Here is a 27388-nt window from a genome sequence, read left to right on the forward strand (position 1 = left end):
AATATAGATAGATACCATGTAAAGTTGTGCACCTTGCTTTATTTCAGAGTTATTTCCCCCTTGTTCTTTTTATTAGCTCACGTAGTGCTCAAAGTGAGTTTTTCACATTGCCCACTGTCCACCCTCCATCCATCCGGACATCTCCTCCAAAACATGCATGTACCTTTGATGGTGCTCTTTTAGAAATGTTCAAAGAAATGAGTTCCATGCAGAACTCTGGTTGCCATTTCAAGCAAAAGAGAAAAGCCTAGAGCTTTGATATTTGGTGTGCTATATTGTGTAGTGGTCCTTCACCAAGTTTGTAAATATTATGAAATTGGGGACAAAACTAGCCATGCCCTAGGGTTCACAATTTTTCTATAGTCTTATATAGGGAAATCCTTTCTAGTCTTAAATTGCCAGGCCCAGACCCTTGATTTCTTTAATGTATTGTCATATAGTGGTCTTTTATCTACTTTGTCCAAATCGTGCCCCTGGCATCAAATCTGTTTCCGTTCAGAGGGTCACAAGTTTCCTATAGACTTATTTAGAAAACTTTGAAAATCTTCTTGTCTGTAATCGCTAGGCCCAGACCCTTGATATTTAGGAAGTAGCATCATAAAGTTGCCCTCCACCAAATTTGTTTAAAAAATGCAACAACATTAATAATATACTATATATAGCGATCTTTTGAAAATTTTCTTTTCTTAAACAACATTGCCCAGACCTTTGAAGTTTATGTAGCATCCTATGATATCCCTCAACCAATTTGTTCAAATATAAAATCAGCGAAGAAACTCTTTGATTTATCCCAAAACAAAAATTGACCTTTGTTTACTTCAGATGGAGAAGCCCATGATGGGGGCATTCCGGAGGACCAGGTTCGAATGGTCCTCAAAAACCAGCTCGAGTCACTCTTCTCCAGGTAATGGCACAGATTTCTAAATAGACTGATGGCCTTGTGTACCCACTGGAGAGGTACTTTGCGAGAAGCTTAAATCACTTTTATTTCAATATTTCTTAAAATACGAAACAAGATGCCTTGCTATGAAGCATGTAAGCTAATTAACCATATTGAGTTTAATAAAGGTTCCTTTATGAAAAACAGTCACTTAAACTTGACTGCTAACAGTTAATTGAGAGCCCCTTTAAATATGGAATATTATGTAAAGAAAGTTACTGTTGGTTAATCTTATCCAACCAATGTAGGGCATAATGTACGGATGTTAACCATTGGTTGATCTTATCCAACCAATGTGGGGCATAATGTACAGATGTTACCCATTGGTTAATGGTATCCAACCAATGTTGGACATAATGTACGGATGTTACCCATTGGTTAATCGTATCCAACCAATGTGGGGCATAATGTACAAAGGTTAACCGTTGGTTGATCTTATTCAACCAATGTGGGGCATAATGTACGGATGTTACCCATTGGTTAATTGTATCCAACAAATGTGGGGCATAATGTACAAAGGTTAACTGTTGGTTGATCTTATTCAACCAATGTGGGGCATAATGTACGGATGTTACCCATTGGTTAATTGTATCCAACCAATGTGGGGCATAATGTACAAAGGTTAACTGTTGGTTGATCTTATTCAACCAATGTGGGGCATAATGTACAAAGGTTAACCATTGGTTGATCTTATCCAACCAATGTGGGGCATAATGTACAAAGGTTACCCATTGGTTAATGGTATCCAACCAATGTTAGACATAATGTACGGATGTTACCCATTGGTTAATCGTATCCAACCAATGTGGGGCATAATGTACAAAGGTTAACCGTTGGTTAATCTTATTCAACCAATGTGGGACTCAATTTACGGATGTTACCCATTGGTTAATCGTATCCAACCAATGTGGGGCATAATGTACAAAGGTTAACCGTTGGTTAATCTTATTCAACCAATGTGGGACACAATATAGGGATGTTACCCATTGGTTAATCGTATCCAACCAATGTGGGGCATAATGTACAAAGGTTAACCGTTGGTTAATCTTATTCAACCAATGTGGGGCATAATGTACAAAGGTTAACCGTTGGTTGATCTTGTTCAACCAATGTGGGGCATGATATACGGATGTTACCCATTGGTTAATCGTATCCAACCAATGTGGGGCATAATGTACAAAGGTTAACCGTTGGTTGATCTTGTTCAACCAATGTGGGGCATGATATACGGATGTTAAACATTGGTGAACCTTATTCAATCAATGTGCAGTAAGCAGGGTAACAATGATATAGCATTGAATAATTCATTAGAAATGAGAGATGAATCCACCCTCATGCTGTAGAAAATACACTCTCATGAAACGCTTTTGGGGAATAAATGAAATGTTTTGACAGGATTTATATGAATATCTTGGAAAATCTTGTCTCGTTTCACATTCATTAGATGTTGGTAAAGTAATGCTGAAATAAATGGAATTTTCTGTTGAATTTGGCCATATATTCTCAAGATAAATGAAATTAACCATGACTATTTTATATTGTAAGCATATCATGTTTCAGTTTATATCATGTTCCAGTTTATGTATCCAAGCTTCAAATTACATTCAATAATAATAACATGTTTTAATTGCTTTGCGCTAAAACTTCCTATATTTTGTTGCATGAAAATGTCATTGAATATTTTATAATCAATGTATGATATGACCGATCCTTTATTTTAACATTTTGTGACATGTTCCATTCATTTATTATTCATTGATATTATTAACCAATAGTTTTAAATTTCCTCATGCACTGTAATTGTATAAGAGATCTGCATTACATAAAAATATTGAAAAAACCATTTCATTTCTAAGTGGGACATGAAACTGATTTATCTGATCTTGCTTACAGTGTGGAGATCAGTCAGTTTAGCATGATATTTTTTGTGGTTTGATGTTGTTTTGTGAAAACAATTTGAACACCAATTCCTATCAGTTTAAGGTAGACGGGGGGAATTTTCCATTTTTACAATAATACGTGTTATACCCATCATTTTAATAGCAAAAAATGAAGGGCTTCTTCAACTTGTATAATAGTGGCTGAAATTAGGCTAATTGCCCAAATATCCAAACTTGCTTTATGGAATTGCCCAAAGTTTCATAAAATGGTTTTAAATAATTTCAAGTGGTAAATTTTGTAGCTATTGCATGGAAGAGCATCATGACTGTGTAAAAGGCTCTATTTAACGTGCTTGACATGTCACCATTTGGCGTCTAGTTATACATTGCTAGTACCGTAAATGACTGGGTATTAGACGCACTTTTTTCCCTCAGATTTTGATGCAAAAAAAATGCCTGCGTATAATACCCAGTAACCATTTTTTGAACTTTTTTTCTGAGGTCAATTTCAAGTCGAGAGTTTGTTTAGATTTATGTAGAAAGGGATGTTACTCGCGTCATATTGATCGAGTATATACGGGTTAAAACGGCAGTTGAAGATCGGGATACGGTATATCGTAAGACGTTTATAATTTCAACAAAAATATTTTTCGATTAAAGTTACCGTAATTCACCTAAGAGTTCGGACACTCTAAATATTTGAACACCCATAATTATTTCCCAAAATAATTTATTTTGCGTACCTAATTTTCGGACACCCAAAGGACATCAATCATAACTTTCATAGTTACCAAGTTTCACAGACGAAGATTATTGATTTTTATCTTTACAATGCCTGGCTAGATTACCTAACCCTATACACCACTGTGACAATTTAATTAGTTACTACCCATCCTAAACGATTTATTGCCTGTTGAAAAGGAAGTGTGATATATTTATTTGAGGATTAAACAAACAACAAGGGCAATCAAGGGATTAAGAAAACATCGACATGGCATGTTTTTAAAACGATCTGCCAATAAGCTTTCAAACTTGTACACACTTATAGACTATATGAAGCAATAATCGTACAGTTATACATTAATCCTGCATAGCAATGTCCATGCTCTCCACGAGATCCTCGTGGGTATAACTGTAAGTTATGTGACGTCACTGAGTGTGACTCTTTGATCTGAAGCCGATCGAATGTGTTATTTCAGTTCAGTGCATGTATAAAATTGTGTTTTAATTAACTTGATGAATGATTTACACTTATAGGCGTAATAAATAAGTTTATGACCATTGATTACTACGGATAAATTAATAAGTGGTAAAAAGCAAACATGAAGAAAAAAGGCAGGTTAAACAAACATGTAAATAAAATGTAAAAATGATAATTTTCTATGTATTCGGAGAGCGAAAAAAAAAATTAATTTATGGTGTCCGAACTCTTGTGAATTACGGTATGCAATATTATTTTGAATAATAAATTGAATTAAACAATAATCAAACTTACATATAAAAAAGCAAAGTTGGGCACTGTTAAAATATTTTTTGCAGAACATAACTTTTCATTATCGACAGTATGGTTGTATGGTTTTAAAGATAACCATCGCCATTTTCACGAATTTTTTTTTTTTTGTCACTGTCAACAAACATGGTGGCTGAAAATGCCGGACGATTTTGACATTTTTTCTATGCGTCTTTTAACCAAAAACATAGATTAAAAGTTTTTTCTTGGACTTTTCACAGATTTTTTTCCCTGCGTCTAATACCCCCTATCGTCTTATACCCAGTCATTTACGGTACATTTCTCTTTAAGTTTATGTGCTTTAAATGAAAATACATTACAGTACCAAAATTGTCCAATCTTCCTCATATCTCTATATTATTGACAAATCCGTAAAAAGCCAAAAAAAGCAATTTTCCAATAAAAAAACATGGAAAAATTTAAACTTATTCTGTCCACTTGTAAAACCCTTTCCAATGATACCATAATAATCACAGGTGTCTGAAAGTCACATTAAGTGTATGATGGATACATTTGAATAAAAAGGCAAACATTCAAAATTTATAACATTTTGGTTTATTTTTGAAAAGTTGAAAATTCACTATATAATATTTTATTATATATATATATTCTGTACTTTCAAAATTATTATTTTAATCTACTTTTACCTTGCATCTCAATTCCACATTTCGGCAAGTTTTAGAGGCCGTAACAAACCAAGATTCAAACAGTCAAATCTTTTTTTTCCATATTTTCAGGGAGAATCTCTCAAACGACTCCTATCTACAGTCACAGATGGATGCAGACCAATATGTTCCCATAGCAACTGTTGCTAGCCTAGACCAGGTGCAGAAACTCTCTAACGACCTACAACTTATTGTAGAGATCTTACGCGGTATGCCATCATGTTTATCTCATTTATTAGGGCCTTGCAGAAAAACTTGCGGGTGCCCAATAGTAATCACCCAAATAGTCAATCTGCCCGTCCGTCCACATTTTTGACATGTTTTCAGCTCACCTGAGCACAAAGTGCTCATGGTGTGCTATTATGATCGGTTGCAATTGCTTATTAACATTATCTCCTCCTAAACCGCCTGATCAATTTTGCTGAAACTTCCTTGGAGGATGATCCTTGGGTGGTGCCCTTTCAAAATTGTTCAAAGAAAGGAATTCCATGCAGAACTCGGGTTGCCATGGCATGGCAAACGAAAGAAAAAACTTCAAAATTCTTCTTACTTAAAAGGCCTAGAGCCTAGATATTTGGTGTGTTATATTGTCTAGTGGTTTTTGACCAAGTTTGTTTAAATTGTGCCCCTTTAGTCAAAACTAGCCCCGACCCCGGGATCACAAGTTTCTTAAGTACTTATATAGAGAAATCTTGGTAAATCTTGTTTAAAACCAACCATTAGGCATAGACCCTTGATATATTGTTTATACTATAATAATCAGAAAAAACATTTTGTTAAAATCTATTGTTATGTTAAGTTGACTCTTGAAGCAAGGGCAGAAAAAAACTTGCTATATTGTCTCCCTTGCTCTTGTAGCTTTCTTTTAGAAAGATTGTCTGTTTTTAGAAACATGACCTTAAACAATGAGGAGAAAGCTCCACTTGTGTACTGAACATTAAACAACGATAAAGAGAAGTCTACCTTTAATTATATAAATTACCTAAAATCTGTCTTGTCCAATGAAATACATTAGAAGCCTTATTTCCAGTCATAAGCAAATTTGGTAAAAATGTGTTGGGCAGAATATCTAGGTCAGGTTCGATAACCATGTCACTAGAGGTGAAACGATTCAAAAAAATTCGATTCGATTCGATTTCGATTTTTGTTAGCACGATTCGATTATTTTCGGTTCGATTCAATTAAAGTTAAAAAATGCATTGACAAAGTTGTAAACATTATTTGTTTTTGTAATATCAGTAGAGTAATGCACAAACAATAGTGTGAACATACTTTTGTGAGAAGCCAGAGCAATGAGAGTATCCTAGTCACAGTCTTAAACAGAATGTATTCAGGAACAACTTTTGAAAAAGAACTTGAATTCTTCAGACCTTCAAATCTGAAATATTTAAATTCTTTTTTAAAAACAATTACATGTCCACATTGTCACTCAATAAGCCTCAGGAAATTGAATCAAAAAGCCCTTTTCTTCAGTATATCTTTCATTCATAAGATTTATTAACAGCAAGTAACAAAAGCAAATGAAGTGCTGACATAGTGAATGGACAGAGGCACATTCTTTGAACAACCACTTCACCTACAGGAATAAAGCATTATGGTCCATTTGAATACTTTATTCATTTAGGTCAGAAATCTTAAGATTTTTTTTCAAAAAAATTAGCATGTCCATATTGTCACTGCTCAGTGTGCCCCTCTGTGCATTCACAATGTCCCCAGCAGTTGAGAAAACCCGTTCACTAGCAACAGATGTTGCTGGGATGACCAAATAGCTGCTGGCGAGCTTGGAGAGGATAGGATAGTGACCAGCTCTCTCTTTCCACCACTGGAGTGGATCTGACTTTAAGGATACCACAGGCTCCTTCTCATAGTCATATTAGTCGTGTTCCCAGATTTACACAGAATATCTGCGTAGCAAACTTTGCACGTCGGCTTATTATCTTCGTCTGACGTTCCATCTCTGAATCCAAAGTATTCCCACACTTTGGAACGATACTTTTTTGGAGCGGCTCGTAATTTTACAGTCGGTTCCGACATCGTAATCAAGAATGAACACGCAGACGCTTGCCGCAATACAAATCAGATAACAGCAAGCGCCTTGACGATCAATAGTAGCGTCGTGAGTTACGCCCGATACGATTGGCTGGAACAGAAGTATTTAGCCAATCGTTGCGCCTCTATTAAAATACTCCCGATACCGTTTATTTTGGCAGCCGACTAGAAATTTACATCGGAATTTGAATGGTTTGTTTCGACAAGTAAATAATTATATTGCGAGCTATTTGACAATAAAAAATCGAACCGAAACTGACACCTTACGGATCGAATCGAATCGAATCGAATCGAGGCCAAAAAATCACGGTTCAATCCACATCGCGATTAATCGTTTCACCTCTACATGTCACCCCAGTCACTCCAAGAGTTATGACCCTTGAATTGACAAAAATTGTCTTGACAAGTGTTCACTCTCTAAATTTGGCTTAAAGCACAACCACTTAAAACCAATCATGGGAGGCCTAAAATTAGGACGGGCGTATTTTGTGACAGTTTGCCCACTTGTTTATTAATAACTTTTCAACTATTGAAGGTATCAACTACATCACATACACTTACTCACAATAACAATAGGCTCCTCTTGACTACTTCTATGACTATAATTTTTTATATTGTCATATTTATGGCTCTTTGTCCCTTTGTAACTTATTTAAAAATAAATGGAGATGTTTTGAATGCTTTAATGGAATGAAATTTTATATCAATATAGAAATGCCTATGTAGCCTTATTGAAAGAAGGTAAAACATAAATCCAATATGAACATGTGCATAGTGATTATAATGGATGCAACTTACTTAAATGAAAACAACAACAACCCTGTATTTTGATCATTTGATCATCTTCCTTTGCTTAATTTTCTTATATGATTTGGTTAGGACTAAAAAAAAACACATTTGGTTTGGGTTTCCCGACCCTACCTACAAACCTTTTTTCAACAAGCCTGTGGTTATGTCCATGAATTGCGCTTTATTGCTACACTACTCAAAAAGGATAAAAAAATAAGGGGTTTTACCGGGGCAGTGGAAAATATATACTTATTCAGGAGTGGAACTGGGCCCAATTTTAGCCCCAAGAAAGTTCTGCCATTGGTTAAAAGACTGGCGCTAATCCAATCAGATGCAATTGATTTAAAATAAACAATGACGTCATTACTCCATCTGAACATGGAGTTTCCTTAATACAATACGAGGGGAATGTAAATATTATGGAATGAGTGTTTGTATATTTGCTACTATGTGGATTATGTGTCTTCCAGGTTCTACGTTTGTCCAGGTAGATGATAAAGGGGAGAAGGTTCGCCCTAACCACAACCGCTGTATTGTCATACTGAGGGAAATACCAGAGTCTACACCCATTGAGGTAAAGTTGCCATCATTCAGCTTACACTGACTGACAAGTAATTATTCTTTAAAACAATTCATTGAATGAAAATCTGTACATGTCTCTACTAATACAAGCTGCTAGAAAATGCAAGAGCTGTAGACTGTAACTTTGCCAAAATAATGGATTTCAATATTTATTTTGACACTTGAACATTTTTTATTTACTTTATTACAAACTGTTTTATGCAGTTGTCAAACTGTTTAGATTAGCAGTTGATGCTGTGCATGGTCAAGTATTGCACATTTCAATCTGTAAGGTGAGTATGCTTTGATCTCTAAATGTGACGACCTTTGAGGTACAGACCTGGGTTTTGTGCCTGACATGCCATCTCATCATGGTGAACCTTCATGGCAAGTGTTGTTTTTTTTTTAAATGCAATAATGCCAAGAAAATAAGGTAAATAAATGACCTTTAAAAAAAACAATGGTGGCACATTTTGGTGCAATCATGCGGGGATTGATAGAGGAGCATTTCTGCAATAGATAACAGCATATTATCGCGCAATTATACAGTTTTAGTTTATGTCCAATATTTGCGTTAATCAGACTGATGACAAAAGATCAGATCGCAGCATTTCATATTTTCGTTCTAAAAGGTATATTTTATGGCTAAAACGTTAGTAACGCTTTATCCATTTAGCACATAGGCAAGTGGCCAGATTACACCTCCCAGTCAATAGCCAACTTAATGATAAGCAGTCCTTTTCTGTATAGGCATTTGAGGGGTATTGAAAAAGTGAAAATTTATACAGACGTATGACCTTAAGAACAGCATTACTCCCAATAATTGTGGTTCAAAATATCTGGTTAGGGTTGATAAATTGCTATCAAACTTGGTATATAGGAAGAGTTTATGGAGACCTTTCATGGGATTGCATCTGGGGCTCTAAGGGTCAAGATCAATGTTACTAAAAATTGTTCACCGTTTGGTACTGAATAACATAAGTTGAGGTTGACATTTTGTGACCAACATTGATAAGGAAGTGTAGGAAGAGTTTATGGAAGACTTCCATGGGATTACATTTGGGGCCCCGAGGCTCAAGGTCACTAAAAATAGAGAAAAGTAACTGTTGAAACTGAATCTCAAAGCAAAGGCTTAAGTTCTTCTGTTAATTATTGAGAGCCTGGTTTCGTTGCATAGGGGCATTTATTGCTTTCTTTTTTCATTTATTTTTTTATTGCTCTTCACAGGAACATAGTTATCATTATTGTATTCATTTATTAGATAAAGGTGTAAAGTCAAGTGCGTTGTCCTACGACATCTCTTGTTACTTTCTATGTCACTTTCAGGATTTGCAGATGTTTTGCAGTATTGCAGATGTTTACTGTATTTCAGGATGTGCAGTTGTTTCCTGTATTTCAGGATGAGTAGACGTTTGCTGTATTTCAGGATGTGCAGATGTTTGCTGTATTTCAGGATGTGCAGATGTTTGCTGTATTTCAGAATGTGCAGATGTTTGCTGTATTTCATGATGTGCAGATGTTTGCTGTATTTCAGGATGTGCAGATGTTTACTGTATTTCAGGATGTACAGATATTTGAAGTATTTTAGGAGGTGCAGATGTGTATTGTATTTCAGGATGTGCAGATGTTTACTGTATTTCAGGATGTACAGATATTTGAAGTATTATAGGATGTGCAGATGTCTTTTGTATTTCAGGATGTGCAGATATTTACTATATTTCAGGATGTACAGATGTTTAATGTATTTCAGGATATGCAGATGTTTACTGTATTTCGGGATGTGCAGATTCTGTTTACTGCATTTCAGGATGTGCAGAATCTGTTTTCGGGTGAGAACTGCCCAAGGTTTGTGAGTTGCGAGTTTGCGCACAACAGTAACTGGTATGTGACGTTTGACTCGGACGCAGATGCTCAACGGGCCTATCAGTTCCTGAGAGAGGAGGTGCAGACATTCCTCGGAAAACCAATCATGGTATAGAGAAACATGGGTTTATATTGTTTGGTTTTCGAGGGAAGAAGTTTGATTAAGTCACCAGTAATATTTGTCCCATCTTATTGTGAATGGCTAGGGCTGTTAGATATTTGAATTTGCGACAAAATGTGTAAAATTATGAATTTGCCATTGTTTATTTTAAACAAAGCGAAGCCCCCTTTAAGATTCTTGGCTTGAAGAATTTTAAGAGAATAAGACTGCATTTATATTTATCTAGATGACCCCTATTGTTTTGGGGGTCATTGGGCCAAAGGTCAAGGTCACAGTGGCCTAGAATGGTAAAAGGTTGTCCATGTGATAACTGACATTGCCTGCACCCATGGCCCTCAAACTTGGAGGTTGGGCCTGACCAGTAGATGACCCCTATTGTTTTGGGGGGTCATTGGGCCATAGGTCAAGGTCACAGTGACCTTGAATGGTAAAAGTTTGTCCATGTGATAACTCAACAATGCCTGCACTCATGACATGGAGGTTGGGCCTGACCACAAGTTGATCCCTCTTGACTTAGGGGGTCATCGGGCCAAGGTCAAGGTCACAATAACCTTTAATGCAAAAATGTTAACAAATCTTCTCCCAGTGATATCTCAACAATGCCTAAACCTATGATAATCAAACTTGACATGGAAGTTGGGCCTGACCAGGAGATGACCCTTATTGATTTTAGGAGTCATTGGGTCAAAGGTCAAGTTCACAGTGACCTTGAATTAGAAAATGTTTCGAGTGATAACTCGACAATGCCTGCACCCATGGCCCTCAAACCTGACTTGGAGTTGTGTCTGACCTGTAGATGACCCCTTATGATTTTAGGGGTCATCGGGTCAAGGTCACAGTGACCTTGACCGGAAAAAAGCTTTTCTGTGTGATATCTTGTCAATGCCTGCACCCATGGCCCTCAATCTTGACATTTAGATTTTTGGTGACCAGCTGATGACTCCTATGGATTTTGAGGTCAAAGGTCATGGTCATAACACACTCTATCCTCACACTTTAAATGGTCATAATCGTGAAACTGCCTCAATGGCATCCAATGTCAGTGACAAATCAGCTGTCATTATTTCATTCAATTGTCCATATAATCCTGACAACATGGCGCTCGGGTGTGGGGGGGGGGGGGATGGGGGGGGGTGGCATAATGTTTGACAAACATCTCTTGTTTTATAATGACATTTCAGCAGCATATTTCAGTGATCATACATTGGATATAAACATAATATCGGGTGAGGAACAATGCTATATGTACATCAGGGCTAGCATGACGGTCTTTGGACTCATAGCTCTAAGTCATCATGTTTGAGCTTGTAAGGTTGTCTGGTTGTTCAGTGTTTAAAAATTATAACAGTTTGACACATCTCATTCAATGTTAAACTGTGTGCTATAAAATCCAGGTTAGAAATATGTTGCGGTCTGAAAATGGAATGTCAATTGACCTAACGTGCTAAAAATAGATGCCTAAAACTAGCTCTGCAAAATTGTTTAAATCTAATTGAGCAAAATCAAAGTGAAGCTGTCACTGGTCTTATGGTTATCTATATATACGAAGGAGTAATAAAAGAGGAGACTTATGAAAAGTGTGTAAGCCAGACCACAATGATTGTCTTTCTCATGAAATCACTGCAGTGTTTTTTATTTATATTTTAGGCGCGTATCAAGGCTAAGCCATTGATTCGGACGTACCGTCCTCAGAATGGGTACATCAACAAGCGGTTCCAGCCCCAGCCAGTGGTGTCACCCCTCCCTGCAGAGCAGCAGGTGACATCCTCTGCCACCAGTCCTCAGTTTACAACCACGCCACCCTTCACTCTCATGCCAAATGTTTCACAATATCTCAATGGTCAGCAGGTATGTGTATATGAAAATATTATTATGCCTCCCTTCGAAGAAGAGGGGTATATTGCTTTGCACAGGCATGTCGGTCGGTCGGTCCGTCCGTCCGTCGGTAGACCAAAGCTTGTCCGAGTGATAACTCAACAATTCCTGGACGTATGGTCATCAAACTTCACATGAAGGTTGGGCCTGACCAGTAGATGACCCCTATTGATTTTGGGGGTCATCGGGTCAAAGGTCAAGGTCACAGTGACCTTTAATGGTAAAATAATTTTAAAGCTTGTCCGAGTGATAACTCAACAATGCCTGCACCCATGGCCATCAAACTTGACATGGAGGTTGGGCCTGACCAGTAGATGACCCCTATTGTTTTGGGGGGTCATCAGGCCAAAGGTCAAGGTCACAGTGACCTTGAATGGTAAAAGGTTGTCCGAGTGATAACTTGACAATGCCTGCATCCATGGCCCTCAAACTTGACTTGGAGGTTGGGCCTGACCAGTAGCTGACCCCTATTGTTTTTGGGGCTCATCGGGTCAAAGGTCAAGTTCACAGTGACCTTGAATGGTAAAAGGTTGTCCGAGTGATAATTCGACAATGCCTGCACCCATGGCCCTCATAATTGAATTGGAGGTTGGGCCTGACCAGTAGAAGACCCCTATTGTTTTTGGGGGTCATCGGGCCAAAGGTCAAGGTAACAGTCACCTTAAATGGTTAAAGGTTTTCTGTGTGATAACTTGGCAATGCCTGCACCCATGGCCCCCAAACTTGACTTGGAATTGGGCCTGACCAGTACATGACCCCTTTTGTTTTTGGGGGTCATCTGGCCAAAGGTCAAGGTCACAGTCACCTTGAATGGTAAAAGGTTGTCCGAGTGATAACTCGACAATGCCTGCACCCATGGCCCTCAAACTTGACCTGGAGAATTGGCCTGACCAGGAGATGACCCCTATGGTTTTTAGGGGTCATTGGGCTAAAGGTTAAGGTCACAGTGACCTGGAATGGTAAAAGGTTATCCGAGTGATAACTCGACAATGCCTGCACCCATGGCCCTCAAACTTGACTTAGAGGTTGGGCCTGGCCAGAAGATGGTCCCTATTGATTTTAGGGGTCATTGGGCCAAAGGTCAAGGTCACAGTGACCTTGAATGATAAAAGGTTGTCCGAGTGATAACTCAACAATGCCTGCACCCATGGCCCTCAAACTTGACATGGAGGTTGGGCCTGACCAGTAGATTACCACTATTGATTTTAGGGGTAAAAGGTCAAGGTCACAGTGACCTTGAAAGCGAACTCGATAATTCCTGGACCTATGGTCATCAAACTTGACATGAAGGTTGGGCCTGCCCAGCAGATGACCCCTATGGACTTTGGGGGTCATCAGGCCAAGGTCAATGTCACAGTAACCTTTAACGCAAAAAAGTTAACAAATCTTCTCCCACTGATATCTCAACAATGCCTGAACCTATGATCATTAAACTTGACATGGATGTTAAGCCTGACCAGTAGATCACCCTTATTGATTTTAGGATTCATAGAGCCAAAGGTCAAGGTCACAGTGATCTTGAATGGTAAAAGGTTGTCTGAGTGATAACTCAACAATGCCTGAACCCATGGCCTTCAAACTTGACTTGGAGTTGCATCTGACTTGTAGATGACCCCTTATGATTTAAGGGGTCATTGGGTCAAATGTCAAGGTCACAGTGACCTTGAACGAAAAAAACTTGTCTGTGTGATAACTTGACAATGCCTGCACCCATGGCCCTCGAACTTGACATTTAGGTTTCTGGTGACCAGCTGATGACTCTGGATTTTGAGATCATAGAGTCAAAGGTCATGGTCATAACACAATCTATCCTCACACTTTAATAGAGGTGAAACGATTCAAAAAAATTCGATTCGATTCGATTTCGATTTTTGTTAGCACGATTCGATTATTTTCGGTTCGATTCAATTAAAGTTAAAAAATGCATTGACAAAGTTGTAAACATTATTTGTTTTTGTAATATCAGTAGAGTAATGCACAAACAATAGTGTGAACATACTTTTGTGAGAAGCCAGAGCAATGAGAGTATCCTAGTCACAGTCTTAAACAGAATGTATTCAGGAACAACTTTTGAAAAAGAACTTGAATTCTTCAGACCTTCAAATCTGAAATATTTAAATTCTTTTTTAAAAACAATTACATGTCCACATTGTCACTCAATAAGCCTCAGGAAATTGAATCAAAAAGCCCTTTTCTTCAGTATATCTTTCATTCATAAGATTTATTAACAGCAAGTAACAAAAGCAAATGAAGTGCTGACATAGTGAATGGACAGAGGCACATTCTTTGAACAACCACTTCACCTACAGGAATAAAGCATTATGGTCCATTTGAATACTTTATTCATTTAGGTCAGAAATCTTAAGATTTTTTTTTCAAAAAAATTAGCATGTCCATATTGTCACTGCTCAGTGTGCCCCTCTGTGCATTCACAATGTCCCCAGCAGTTGAGAAAACCCGTTCACTAGCAACAGATGTTGCTGGGATGACCAAATAGCTGCTGGCGAGCTTGGAGAGGATAGGATAGTGACCAGCTCTCTCTTTCCACCACTGGAGTGGATCTGACTTTAAGGATACCACAGGCTCCTTCTCATAGTCATATTAGTCGTGTTCCCAGATTTACACAGAATATCTGCGTAGCAAACTTTGCACGTCGGCTTATTATCTTCGTCTGACGTTCCATCTCTGAATCCAAAGTATTCCCACACTTTGGAACGATACTTTTTTGGAGCGGCTCGTAATTTTACAGTCGGTTCCGACATCGTAATCAAGAATGAACACGCAGACGCTTGCCGCAATACAAATCAGATAACAGCAAGCGCCTTGACGATCAATAGTAGCGTCGTGAGTTACGCCCGATACGATTGGCTGGAACAGAAGTATTTAGCCAATCGTTGCGCCTCTATTAAAATACTCCCGATACCGTTTATTTTGGCAGCCGACTAGAAATTTACATCGGAATTTGAATGGTTTGTTTCGACAAGTAAATAATTATATTGCGAGCTATTTGACAATAAAAAATCGAACCGAAACTGACACCTTACGGATCGAATCGAATCGAATCGAATCGAGGCCAAAAAATCACGGTTCAATCCACATCGCGATTAATCGTTTCACCTCTACACTTTAATGGTCATAATCTTAAAACTGCCTTAATGGCAACAAATCAGCTGTCATTTCGGTCCATGCATATTTCATTCAATTGTCCATATAATCCTGAAAACATGGCGCTCAGGGGGGGCATAATGTTTGACAAACATCTCTTGTTAAACATTAATATTATCAAGCTGAAACGCATTATTTGGTAATTATCTCAATGTCTGCTAACTGTTTCAGTAGTTAGTTGTTTTTGGCAGATATTTGTAGCAGATTTTAGTACATGTCAGTGTATTCTGAGATATGAGGATTTTAATGCTGATTTGAAATATGTCTTGTGTTACATTATTGAATTAATATCTTACCCATGTTTGGTAAATGAAGACTACTTTTTGTAAGCTCAATGTGTTAGTTAGTAAGACAGTTGTAAAATGTTGATTTACATTTGTATTTGCAGGCAATGCCATTCTACCCTCCTCCCCCCAATATTCTACAGAACTGGCCTAGTCCAACTATGCTTGACCCGAGTATGGTACGTTTATAAACAATGTGTGGATAGGGAGTTTTAGTTCTCCATTTGATCAATTTACAGTTGCTTATACAGTTGTTAGATAGTGTTTCCACTAGGCGTTTTTAGCACTGCAATGCTGTGCTGCCCTTTGATCTGCCAAGTGCATGTATTAAGGCAATTCAAGTTGTTAAAATGTTTTATGGGAACTATTATTTTCGGGGACTATTATTTTCGGAAATTTTGACCATGTGTTCAATTTTGAAAACAAATATCATATTTACTACAGCTATGAAACTTGGACCATGTGTTCAGTTTTTAGAACAAATATCAAGCTTATATATTTAGTGTGTGACATTGTCAGTCCTCTACCAAGATTGTTCAAATCATGCTCCCGGGATCAAAATTGATCCCGCCCTTTGTTACATAAAGATATAAAGGAGAAAAAACTTCGTCTGAAACAAAAAGGCCTAGAGCTAAGATACATGGTGCGTAATATTGCTAACCCAAACACAGAACGTTCCAAATGAAATATGTTGCCTATTACCCATACATGCTCTGGATTGAAAATTACCACAAGACCCATGCCAGTCAAGCATAGGCCCTCATGGGCCTCTTGTTAATACATGTTTCTGCTAATAGTTTTATTCTGGCTCAAGTAAAACCTCAGTTTATTCAACCAAATATATATAGTTTTTCAGACATTTAATAATCATTAGAGAAAGGAGAACATTTCAAACTTTAATATTTCTATGGTTATAACCTGGTGTGGAGTTGTAATATGATGAATTTTTATGCCCCCGATGGTGGGCATATTAAAATCGCACCGTCCGTCCTTCCGTCCGTCCGTGTGTCCGGCTCAATAACTCGTGTCCGGGCTGTAACTTTCCCTTGTATGGACAGATTTTAAATTAACTTGCCACATGTATTCCACATACCAAGACAACGTGTCGCGTGCAAGACCCGTGTTCCTACCTCTAAGGTCAAGGTCACACCTAGTGTTTATTCACAATGGAATGCTGCATATAAGGACATAGAGTACAGGTTGTCGCGTCCGGGCTGTAACTTTCCCTTGTATGGACCGATTTTAAAACAACTTGCCACATGTGTTCCACATACCAAGACGACGTGTCGCATGCAAGACCCGTGTCCCTGCCTCTAAGGTCAAGGTCACACTTAGGTGTTTATACACAACTGAGTGCTGCATATAAGGACATAAGAGTATAGGTTGTCGTGTCCGGGCTGTAACTTTCCCTTGAATGGACAGATTTTAAAACAACTTGCCACAAGTGTTCCACATACTAAGACGACGTGTCGCGTGCAAGACCCGTGTCCCTACCTCTAAGGTCAATGTCACACTTAGTGTTTATTCACAATGGAATGCTGCATATAAGGACATAGAGTATAGGTTGTCGTGTCCGGGCTGTAACTTTCCCTTGTATGGACAGATTTTAAAACAACTTGCCACATGTGTTCCACATACCAAGACGACGTGTCGCGTGCAAGACCCGTGTCCCTACCTCTAAGGACAAGGTCACACTTAGTGTTTATTCACAATGGAGTGCTGCATATAAGGACATAGAGTATAGGTTGTCGTGTCCGGGCTGTAACTTTCCCTTGTATGGACCGATTTTAAAACAACTTGCCACATGTGTTACACATACCAAGACGACGTGTCGCGTGCAAGACCCGTGTCCGTACCTCTAAGGTCAAGGTCACACTTAGGTGTTTATACACAATTGAGTGCTGCATATGAGGACATAGAGTATAGGTTGTCATGTCTGGGCTGTAACTTTCTCTTGTATGGACAGATTTTAAAATAACTTGCCACATGTGTTCCATATATCAAGACGACGTGTCGCGTGCAAGACCCGTGTTTCCTACCTCTAAGGACAAGGTCACACTTAGTGTTTATTCACAATGGAATGCTGCATATAAGGACATAGAGTATAGGTTGTTGTGTCCGGGCTGTAACTTTCCCTTGTATGGACAGATTTTAAAACAACTTGCCATATGTGTACACAGGTGTAACATCAGAAGATACAGGTCAAGTTCGATATTGCGGCTGGTGGGGCCAAGGTCAAGATCACTGTTACTAAAAATAGAAAAACGGTTTCCGGATGATAACTCATGAAAGGCTTGACAGATTTGGACAATTTTTGGTACACAGTTGTAACATCAGAAGATACAGGTCAAGTTCGATATTGGGGCTGGTGGGGCCAAGGTCAAGGTCACTGTTACTAAAAATAGAAAAACGGTTTCCAGGCGATAACTCATGAAAGGCTAGACAGATTTGAACAATTTTTGGTACACAGGTGTAACATCAGAAGATACATGTCAAGTTCAATATTGGGGCTGGTGGGGCCAAGGTCAAGGTCACTGTAACTAAAAAATAGAAAAACAGTTTCCGGACGATAACTCATGATAGGCTAGACAGATTTGAACACTTTTTAGTACACAGGTGTAACATCAGAAGATACAGTTTGGTACACAGGTGTAACATCAGAAGATATAGGTCAAGTTCGATATTGGGGCTGGTGGGGCCAAGGTCAAGGTCACTGTTACTAATAATAGAAAAACGGTTTCCGGATGATAAATCATGAAAGGCTTGACAGATTTGAACAATTTTTGGTACACAGGTGTAACATCAGAAGATACAGGTCAAGTTCGATATTGGGGCTGGTGGGGCCAAGGTCAAGGTCACTGTTACTAAAAATAGAAAAACGGTTTCCGGACGATAACTCATGAATGGCTAGACAGATTTGAAATTTTTTTGGTACACAGGTGTAACATCAGAAGATACAGGTCAAGTTCGATATTGGGGCTGGTGGGGCCAAAGTCAAGGTCACTGTTACTAAAAACAGAAAAACGGTTTCCAGACGATAAATCATGAAAGGCTTGACAGATTTGAACAATTTTTGGTACACAGGTGTAACATTAGAAGATACAGGGCAAGTTTGATATGGGGCTGGTGGGGCCAAGGTCAAGGTCACTGTTACTAAAAATAGAAAACAGTTTACGGACGATAACTAATGAAAGGCTAGACAGATTTGAACAATTTTTGGTACACATGTGTAACATCAGAAGATACAGGTCAAGTTCGATATTGGGGCTGGTGGGGCCAAGGTCAAGGACACTGTTACTAAAAATAGAAAAACGGTTTCCGGACGATAACTCATGAAAGGCTAGTTTTTCTTGTCAGCAGTGTAACTTCTAAATTACCCAACAGATTTAAATAAAACAATACATGCATGATAAAAGAAGATGCAGTGTGCAGTAACCTTGGAGTAATGGCCTCTTTTCAAAGGAATGGTTTGCCATTCCTGTGTCCAGGCGGCATTTGGGGGTATTTGTCACTCCTGTGACAGCTCTAGTTAAATATGGGTGGTATTTTTTATCTTCAGAGGCAATTTAAAATAGCTTGCCATATGTATTTGATATGTAAAGGCAAGATCAACTTTAAGTGCATTTTCTGTTATTTTAGTAGCATAATTGCTCTTATCTAAAACTCTGGTATTGTATATTAAAATAACAGAAAACTCTCTTAAAATTCATTTCAACCTGTGAAAGGACACATGTGCATTGGAATTTTAAAATTATGGTTTATGCAATCAAACTAGATGCTTTAAAGTCTTGCTAAATGCCATTAAAACATTGTATGAAATTGGTTGTTTGTACAGCTGTGGCATCAATGTTGACACTTAATTCATCAACGTCACACTCATCTTATTGCAACAAAACATCCTTTGACCAATCATCAGCGTGTGATTTGTAGTTTCAGAGGTGTGTTCATACCAACATGAATGTTATTGAAATCATGTATGTTAATGGAATGAATTTCAACAGAATTGGAAAATATTAATATTCTTGTTAAAAACGAGGGACATTCTCTTAATAGGTGCTGGCGATGAATGGTTACCAAGCAACCGGCGTGAAGATGAATAACCAAGTGCCCAACAGAAACCTCTATCACTCAAACACTGTTAGCAACAACAACACGAGCAGCAGTAGCAGCAACAACAACAGGGGTAGCAACAGGTATGTAATAACATTAGGTGCAATTTTCAGCTATTTTTCCTTACTAACTGTTACTCAAAGTTCCCACTGCTCCATTTGGCACTTACCTTATCTACCTAAAAAGTTCCAACTGCTCCATTTTGGCACTTACCGCATCTCTTACAAGGTTCCTCCTGCTCCATTTAGGCACTTACCTCATCTTCCAACAAGGTTCCAACTGCTCCATATAGGCACTTACTTCATCTACCTACAAGGTTCCAACTGTTCCATTTTGGCACTTTCCTCATCTACCTACAAGGTTCCAACTGCTCCATTTGGGCACTTTCCTCATCTACCAACAATGTTCCAACTGCTCCATTTTGGCACTTTCCTCATCTACCTACAAGGTTCCAACTGCTCCATTTTGGCACTTTCCTCATCTACCAACAAGGTTCCAACTGCTCCATTTTGGCACTTTCCTCATCTACCTACAAGGTTCCAACTGCTCCATTTTGGCACTTACTGCATCTACCTACAAGGTTCCAACTGCTCCATTTTGGCACTTTCCTCATCTACCAACAAGGTTCCAACTGCTCCATTTTGGCACTTTCCTCATCTACCTACAAGGTTCCAACTGCTCCATTTTGGCACTTTCCTCATCTACCAACAAGGTTCCAACTGCTCCATTTTGGCACTTTCCTCATCTACCAACAAGGTTCCAACTGCTCCATTTTGGCACTTTCCTCATCCACCTATAAGGTTCCAACTGCTCCATTTTGGCACTTACCTCATCTACCTACAAGGTTCCAACTGCTCCATTTTGGCACTTTCCTCATCTACCTACAAGGTTCCAACTGCTCCATTTTGGCACTTACCTCATCTACCTACAAGGTTCCAACTGCTCCATTTTGGCACTTTCCTCATCTACCTACAAGGTTCCAACTGCTCCATTTTGGCACTTTCCTCATCTACCTACAAGGTTCCAACTGCTCCATTTAGTCACTTACCTCATCTTCCTACAAGGTTCCACCTGCTCCATTTTGGCACTTTCCTCATCTACCAACAAGGTTCCAACTGCTCCATTTTGGCACTTACCTCATCTTCGTACAAGGGTTCAACTGCTCCATTTTGGCACTTACCTCATCTTCCTACAAGGGTCCACCTGCTCCATTTTGGCACTTTCCTCATCTACCAACAAGGTTCCAACTGCTCCATTTTGGCACTTACCTCATCTTCCTACAAGGTTCCACCTGCTCCATTTTGGAACTTACCTCATCTACCTACAAGGTTCCACCTGCTCCATTTTGGCACTTACCTCATCTTCCTACAAGGGTCCAACTGCTCCATTTTGGCACTTAACCTCATCTTCCTACAAGGGTCCACCTGCTCCATTTTGGCACTTACCTCATCTTCCTACAAGGGTCCACCTGCTCCATTTTGGCACTTACCTCATCTTCCTACAAAGTTTCACCTGCTCCATTTAGGCACTATCCTTGGAAAGAATTGAACGGTTTCGGTTTTTTTTTATTTCTTTCCACATGTGATAAAATATTTGTGCTTCCTGCATTTTTCCATACATGTATATTATAGTTTTTTTTATGCCCCCAAAGAAGGGCATATTAAAATGACCCATCCATCTGTTCTTTAGCATCTAGGCTGAAACTTTGTCATGCACTGAGGGATTTTAAAAATTTCTTGGCATGTGTGTTCAGTTACTTTAAGACAATGTGTCACTTGCAAGACTAAAGTCTTTACTGCAAAGGTCAAGGTCACACTGACTGGTTTATCATTATGGAATGCTGCTGTTGGTCATGTCCGAGCTGTAACTCGATCTTGCAGCTAGGGATTATTTAAATGAATTGGCACAATTGTTTGGTACATAAAGATGATGTGTTGGGTTCAAGACCCACAATACTGGCTGCTGATTTTGACATTCTTTACTGTGTCCCATGTATGGTATATGTCATATGAACATATTTTCATGGGCTTTTCTTGTATTTTTTTGCCTGCATCATATTTATGCTAGGTTCCCTATACACAGTGATTAACGGTATTATGAAAGTATTGATTACCACTTTAATCAACCTTTAAATAGTCATAGCTGAGTCTTGAAATTGCTGTAATAGTTTGATTATAGCTGATTAAACTCCTTCCCTTTTCAGAAATCAAAAGTCTTCAAGTGGGAACCAGTCCATGGGTCGTGAGAGGATCAACTCGAATGACTCGCTCCCGCCCCGTCTTCAACACCAACATGAGCGACAGCAGAATGCTGCCAACAACAACAGTGCTCACTCGCATGGTCCACCGCAAGGCCACATCCACAGTGGCATGCCCCACAATCAACACAACCAACACAACCAACCTGGCGGCGGGCATGGTAACCATGGCAATCATCCAAACCATGGCAACCACCTGCCACCTCCGCACCCACACCACCACAAAAACCTACACTCGATCTCAAACCATGGTCCCCCGTCTTTTGGGGGTCGCAGGGGAGAAGGCGGTCATCCACATCATGGGGGGCCTTCACATTCGCATGGTAACCATAGTAACAGCCATATGCACAACGCTGCTGGACCTCATTCAGGTACAAACCTAGATTTATAGAACATATTTATGGAATGAATAAAATAAAAAGGACAAATACAAATAATAATGAGTACCAATTTTACTACTTGTTGCCATCCCTAGTTTTTTATTAAAACTTGTCATGTGATTATAAATACATGCATACTTTACATACTTGGTAGTTGATATGTAATACTACTTCAATTAAACACATTCCCCTAATATTTCTGTCAATTTCATAATATATAAGCGTTTTTCAGCCTAATGTAATGTGCACTTTTCTCCTTTAGCTCAATGTCCCTCTTCCTGACTAAAACCCCAGGTATTTCATGGCCTGCTTTTAGCCCTTATATTGATACCAGTGTTCTATCATATCAGGTGGAATGATGTCTCATCACCAACACCACCAGCAGTCCAGTCCCCATCATCAGCAGCAGCAACAACAGCATTTAGACAGCAACAACAACACCAGTAGTAGTGTTGCTGGAGGTCCCAGGAATGGCCGGCTGCAGTCTGACCTGAGAAATAATGATGGATATGCGGGGTATGGGGATTATTTTAGAAATAAAAGAGAGCTACCTCAGTCCATTGGTTTTAAACCCTGTATGGAGGACATTTCATGACAGGGTTGATGGATATAGATTTACACATGTTGAACATCGTAAGATATAGGTCTAGTTTGGCTTTGGTTACAAATTACCAATTTTTAGCTCACCACAGCACAAGTGTCCCTTTTTACCTTAAAATTTGGCAAAAAAATCCCAACAATGAATTTACATAAGTTTTATTATTTCTAACAAGTTTAATAAAAATACAGGTCAAATTCACCTTTGGTGAGTGTCTACCAGTGTTTGGATTTTTTCATGGTTTGGGCATACAGGTGGGCCAGTCTATCTGTAGTATTTTTATTGTGTCTGGATGATAACTCAATAATGGGTTGATGAATTGAAATAATATTTTGGTACTCCTGTTTAACAACATAGAATATTTCAACTTTGATTAGAAACTAACAATTTTTGATAGAGTTATAGTCCCTTTTCAACTTTTGCCAAAAATATGGTGTAGGGGCAGTAACTCATTATTATGAGGGTATTCAGTACTTTTGTCACTTGTTCTGTGTGTATAGATTGAGGGGGAACACTGTCCATCCATCACACAATATTCTCTTTTATTAGGCTTTTATATAAGAATGTTATTGGCAACGTTGGAGAATGGTGTCATCTTCTGTGTAAAGCTTTAAAGAATTTAAACAACATTTTAAAACACACTTTTTTAGGCCTATATTTGGGCAACTTTATTGATCTACTTAAATTATTTGCAGTAAGAGTTATCGAAGGCGAAAAAGGGAGGATGATGGTGCTAGACCAAATGTAAGTAAATTACTAACCAGGGCTTCTAAAAACCAACAATTTGCCTGTCTGGACCGATTTTTACTTTGCCAGACTGATTTCAGTAACAGAAAATGGCTCATTTTTAGAAGAAAAAAAAAGTCCAAAACTGCTAAGTCAGTCAACGATTTAGAAATTTTAATATACAAAAAGTAAAGTAAATAAATCACAATAAATCACAATGCCTAGTATAGTTAATCCAATTATGATTAAACTTGCTGCGAGTGTTTGTGATCGTTACATTCAGGTTAAGTTTATTCCTCAGCTGAATTGCCTCAGAAACAACCCAGTTATGCCCAATTTACATGCTGAGAATTACTAAAGTTTTTATTATCCTATCATGATGAAACTAGGTGACAGTGATGGTCATCACAATGTCTCAATTGTCAGTTGAAAAACCCCAGTAACACCAGAGTTTTTAACCAGGTTTTCAACGAAAACCGGGTTATTAGAATGAGGTTGTCGTTGGGCAGGCGGGCGGGCGTCAAACATTGGTTTCTGTTCAATAACTTTAGTTAGCATTGATAGATATTGATGAAACTTGGTGTGTAGGTAGCTTATGGGAAGAGCTAGCTTGGGATTACTTTTGAGGGGGTTGGGGCTAAGGTCACTGTTACTAAAAATAGAAAAATGGTTTCTGCGCAATAATTTTAGTTAGCATTGATAGATATTGACGAAACTTGGTGTGTAAGTTGCTATGTGAAGAGCTAGCTTGGGATTGCTTTTGAGTGGGGAGGGGCTAAGGTCAAGGTCACTATTACTTAAAATAGAAAAATGGTCAAGGTCACTGTTACTTAAAATAGAAAAATGGTTTCTGCCCAATAACTTTAGTTAGCATTGATAGATATTGATGAAACTTAAGAGCGAAGGTAGCTTATGTGAAGAGCTAGCTTGGGAGGTGGGGTCAAGGTCACTGTTCCTAAAAATAGAAAAATGTTTTTCTGCCAACAACTTAGTTAGAATTGATGGATAGTGATGAATCTTAGTGTGAATATAGCTTATATGAAGCTGCAGATTGAACTTGCTCATACAACAAATTAATTGGCTATAATTTCTGATTGCCCATAACAAAAACCTGGTTCCGTCGCATTTAGCGCTTCTAGTTTCCATTTCAAATACAGTCAGTTTATTTCTTGTCAAAGTTCTAACTCTTGAACAGAGTTTTGCTCCTTTTAAATTAAAATGTATAATATGTTTTGAAGAACATTGGCTCTTAGCCAGTCACAGCAATCATTGAAATGAGACTTTTGGATAAACAAGTCTGTAAGACATTTTACCAGTGCAGGCTTGCGGGCTTGTGTTAATTTCGACCACTGTGACAGCTGAAATTCTGCAGAATTCTTGAATATATATAATATACCACTTTATATTTGATATTACATCCACATACACGCCATATCCCCTGTCGAGGGGAAAATCCCCCTTTCCCCTAGTACTGGTGAACATCTTTGGAAATTTGTATGTGTGTGTGTGTGTGCGTGTGTGTGTGTGTGTTTGGGATTGTAGATTAGATTGCTTTGTACAATACATTTCTTATTCATATGTATTTAATAAGATGCTTTTCATTTTAAATGATGATCAATGAAAAATCCTTAGTCTAGATTTTCTGAGCAAAATCCCTTGGGAAGCCTTCCAGAAATACGGCATGCATGCTTTCTTAAGATCTGAGGTATAGGTTGCAAAACTTGGAGACTATCTATAATATTGAAATTTCCTATTGATGAAATGGTGTATTACAGCGGTCAAATTCCTCCCAGACGTCGACAAAGGAAGGAGGTCCCCCAGCTTTCTCTAGTCGGAGCCTGCCTCCGAACAAGTTTGACTATGAACCAACCAGTTTCCCGCCCCTGCCTGGGGCTGAGGTAAGCACAGATGGTCCCCTTACTCAGGAAACACCTTGTCATTTCCTTATTCACCTTTATTGTTAAATAAAGATATTAAAAACAAACAAAAAATGAATCAAGTCTGACAGCTAATTGTTTGTAAAACCAGATAGATATTTACTGTTCAAATATTAGTTACTTTGACTTACATTAGTAAATATCTGAAGATGTTTATGAATATAGGCCGTACAAGCTTGTTTGAACAGGAGTGCAGATGAAGAGTTTGATATTAGAAAGTGATATACAGGATTGGGTTAAAAAAAAATAATTGTGATTGTTTGCCATTTTAAGTTGTATGTTTTATATGATGGCAGGTTTATAAAAAATAACTGGATTGTTGCCATTTTTTAGTTGTAATGTATGTATGATATGATGACAGTTGGCTATTGTGTCTGTCTATCTGCTGACAGGCTGGATTTTAAGAGATATGGATGAAAATCAAGCAGTTAATCTGTAATTGGCTTAATGTTCAGTATTTTTGAAACATTAACCTATGTAATTCATTCACTAATTGTGACGAGTTTACTCCTGATTTTCAGAGCAACACTGCCTCAGAGGAAGTGTTTGAGAGCAAGTTGTCCGATGTTGTCAAGGGCACTGCCAAAACACAGGTGAAGGAGATGCCCAAATCATCGAGTCCTGTTTTGCCCAGTGGCCCCAATACTGCCCTAACGTCTTCAACCAACACAAAACCAGTTAACGCTTCTAAGGAAAGCAGTTTTACACAGTCTGTCGCCAGTTTGCAAAGTGCTCCTTCGCAGTCTGCAATTTCAGTAGCATCATCAGCAGCGGTGACAATGTCATCAAGGGTAACAGCTACAACTGATCCTTCAGTTGCTCAACCAGCATCTGTCTCACAAACCAGGTGAGTGTAGGGGATGTATTGCTGCCATTCTAGGTGAGAGTAGGAGATGTATTGCTGCCATTCTAGGTGGGTGCAGGAGAAGTATTGCTGCCATTCTAGGTGAGAGTAGGAGATGTATTGCTGCCATTCTAGGTGAGAGTAGATGTATTGCTGCCATTCTAGGTGAGTGTAGGAGAAGTATTGCTGCCATTCTAGGTGAGTGTAGGAGAAGTATTGCTGCCATTCTAGGTGAGTGTAGGAGAAGTATTGCTGCCATTCTAGGTGAGTGTAGGGGATGTATTGCTGCCATTCTAGGTGAGTGTAGGGGATGTATTGCTGCCATTCTAGGTGAGTGTAGGGGATGTATTGCTGCCATTCTAGGTGAGTGTAGGGGATGTATTGCTGCCATTCTAGGTGAGTGTAGGGGAAGTATTGCTGCCATTCTAGGTGAGTGTAGGGGATGTATTGCTGCCATTCTAGGTGAGTGTAGGGGATGTATTGCTGCCATTCTAGGTGAGTGTAGGAGATGTATTGCTGCCATTCTAGGTGAGTGTAGGAGATGTATTGCTGCCATTCTAGGTGAGTGTAGGAGATGTATATCTGCCATTCTAGGTGAGTGTAGGAGATGTATATCTGCCATTCTAGGTGAGTGTAGGAGAAGTATTGCTGCCATTCTAGGTGAGTGTAGGAGAAGTATTGCTGCCATTCTAGTCGAGTGTAGGGGATGTATTGCTGCCATTCTAGGTGAGTGTAGGGGATGTATTTCTGTCATTCTAGGTGAGTGTAGGAGAAGTATTGCTGCCATTCTGGGTGAGTGTAGGAGATGTATTGCTGCTATTCTAGGTGAGTTTA

At 38.7% G+C, this 27388-nt stretch overlaps 1 protein-coding gene across 1 annotated transcript in view; it reads left to right on the top strand.

Annotated features, from left to right (window-relative positions):
• LOC128241025 (uncharacterized) overlaps positions 1 to 27388 on the top strand; it is a 73529-nt gene that overhangs the window by 35539 nt on the left and 10602 nt on the right. The window contains exons 7-18 of the mRNA XM_052958010.1: positions 823 to 904; positions 5068 to 5204; positions 8304 to 8407; positions 10202 to 10366; positions 12026 to 12226; positions 15807 to 15881; positions 19756 to 19895; positions 22016 to 22440; positions 22800 to 22965; positions 23743 to 23791; positions 25549 to 25671; positions 26232 to 26557. Coding sequence (XP_052813970.1) covers positions 823 to 904; positions 5068 to 5204; positions 8304 to 8407; positions 10202 to 10366; positions 12026 to 12226; positions 15807 to 15881; positions 19756 to 19895; positions 22016 to 22440; positions 22800 to 22965; positions 23743 to 23791; positions 25549 to 25671; positions 26232 to 26557 — 1993 coding nt within the window. The remainder of the gene's footprint in view (positions 1 to 822; positions 905 to 5067; positions 5205 to 8303; positions 8408 to 10201; positions 10367 to 12025; positions 12227 to 15806; positions 15882 to 19755; positions 19896 to 22015; positions 22441 to 22799; positions 22966 to 23742; positions 23792 to 25548; positions 25672 to 26231; positions 26558 to 27388) is intronic.

Source organism: Mya arenaria, chromosome 7 (assembly GCF_026914265.1).
Source record: "Mya arenaria isolate MELC-2E11 chromosome 7, ASM2691426v1".
Classification (NCBI taxonomy): domain Eukaryota; kingdom Metazoa; phylum Mollusca; class Bivalvia; order Myida; family Myidae; genus Mya; species Mya arenaria.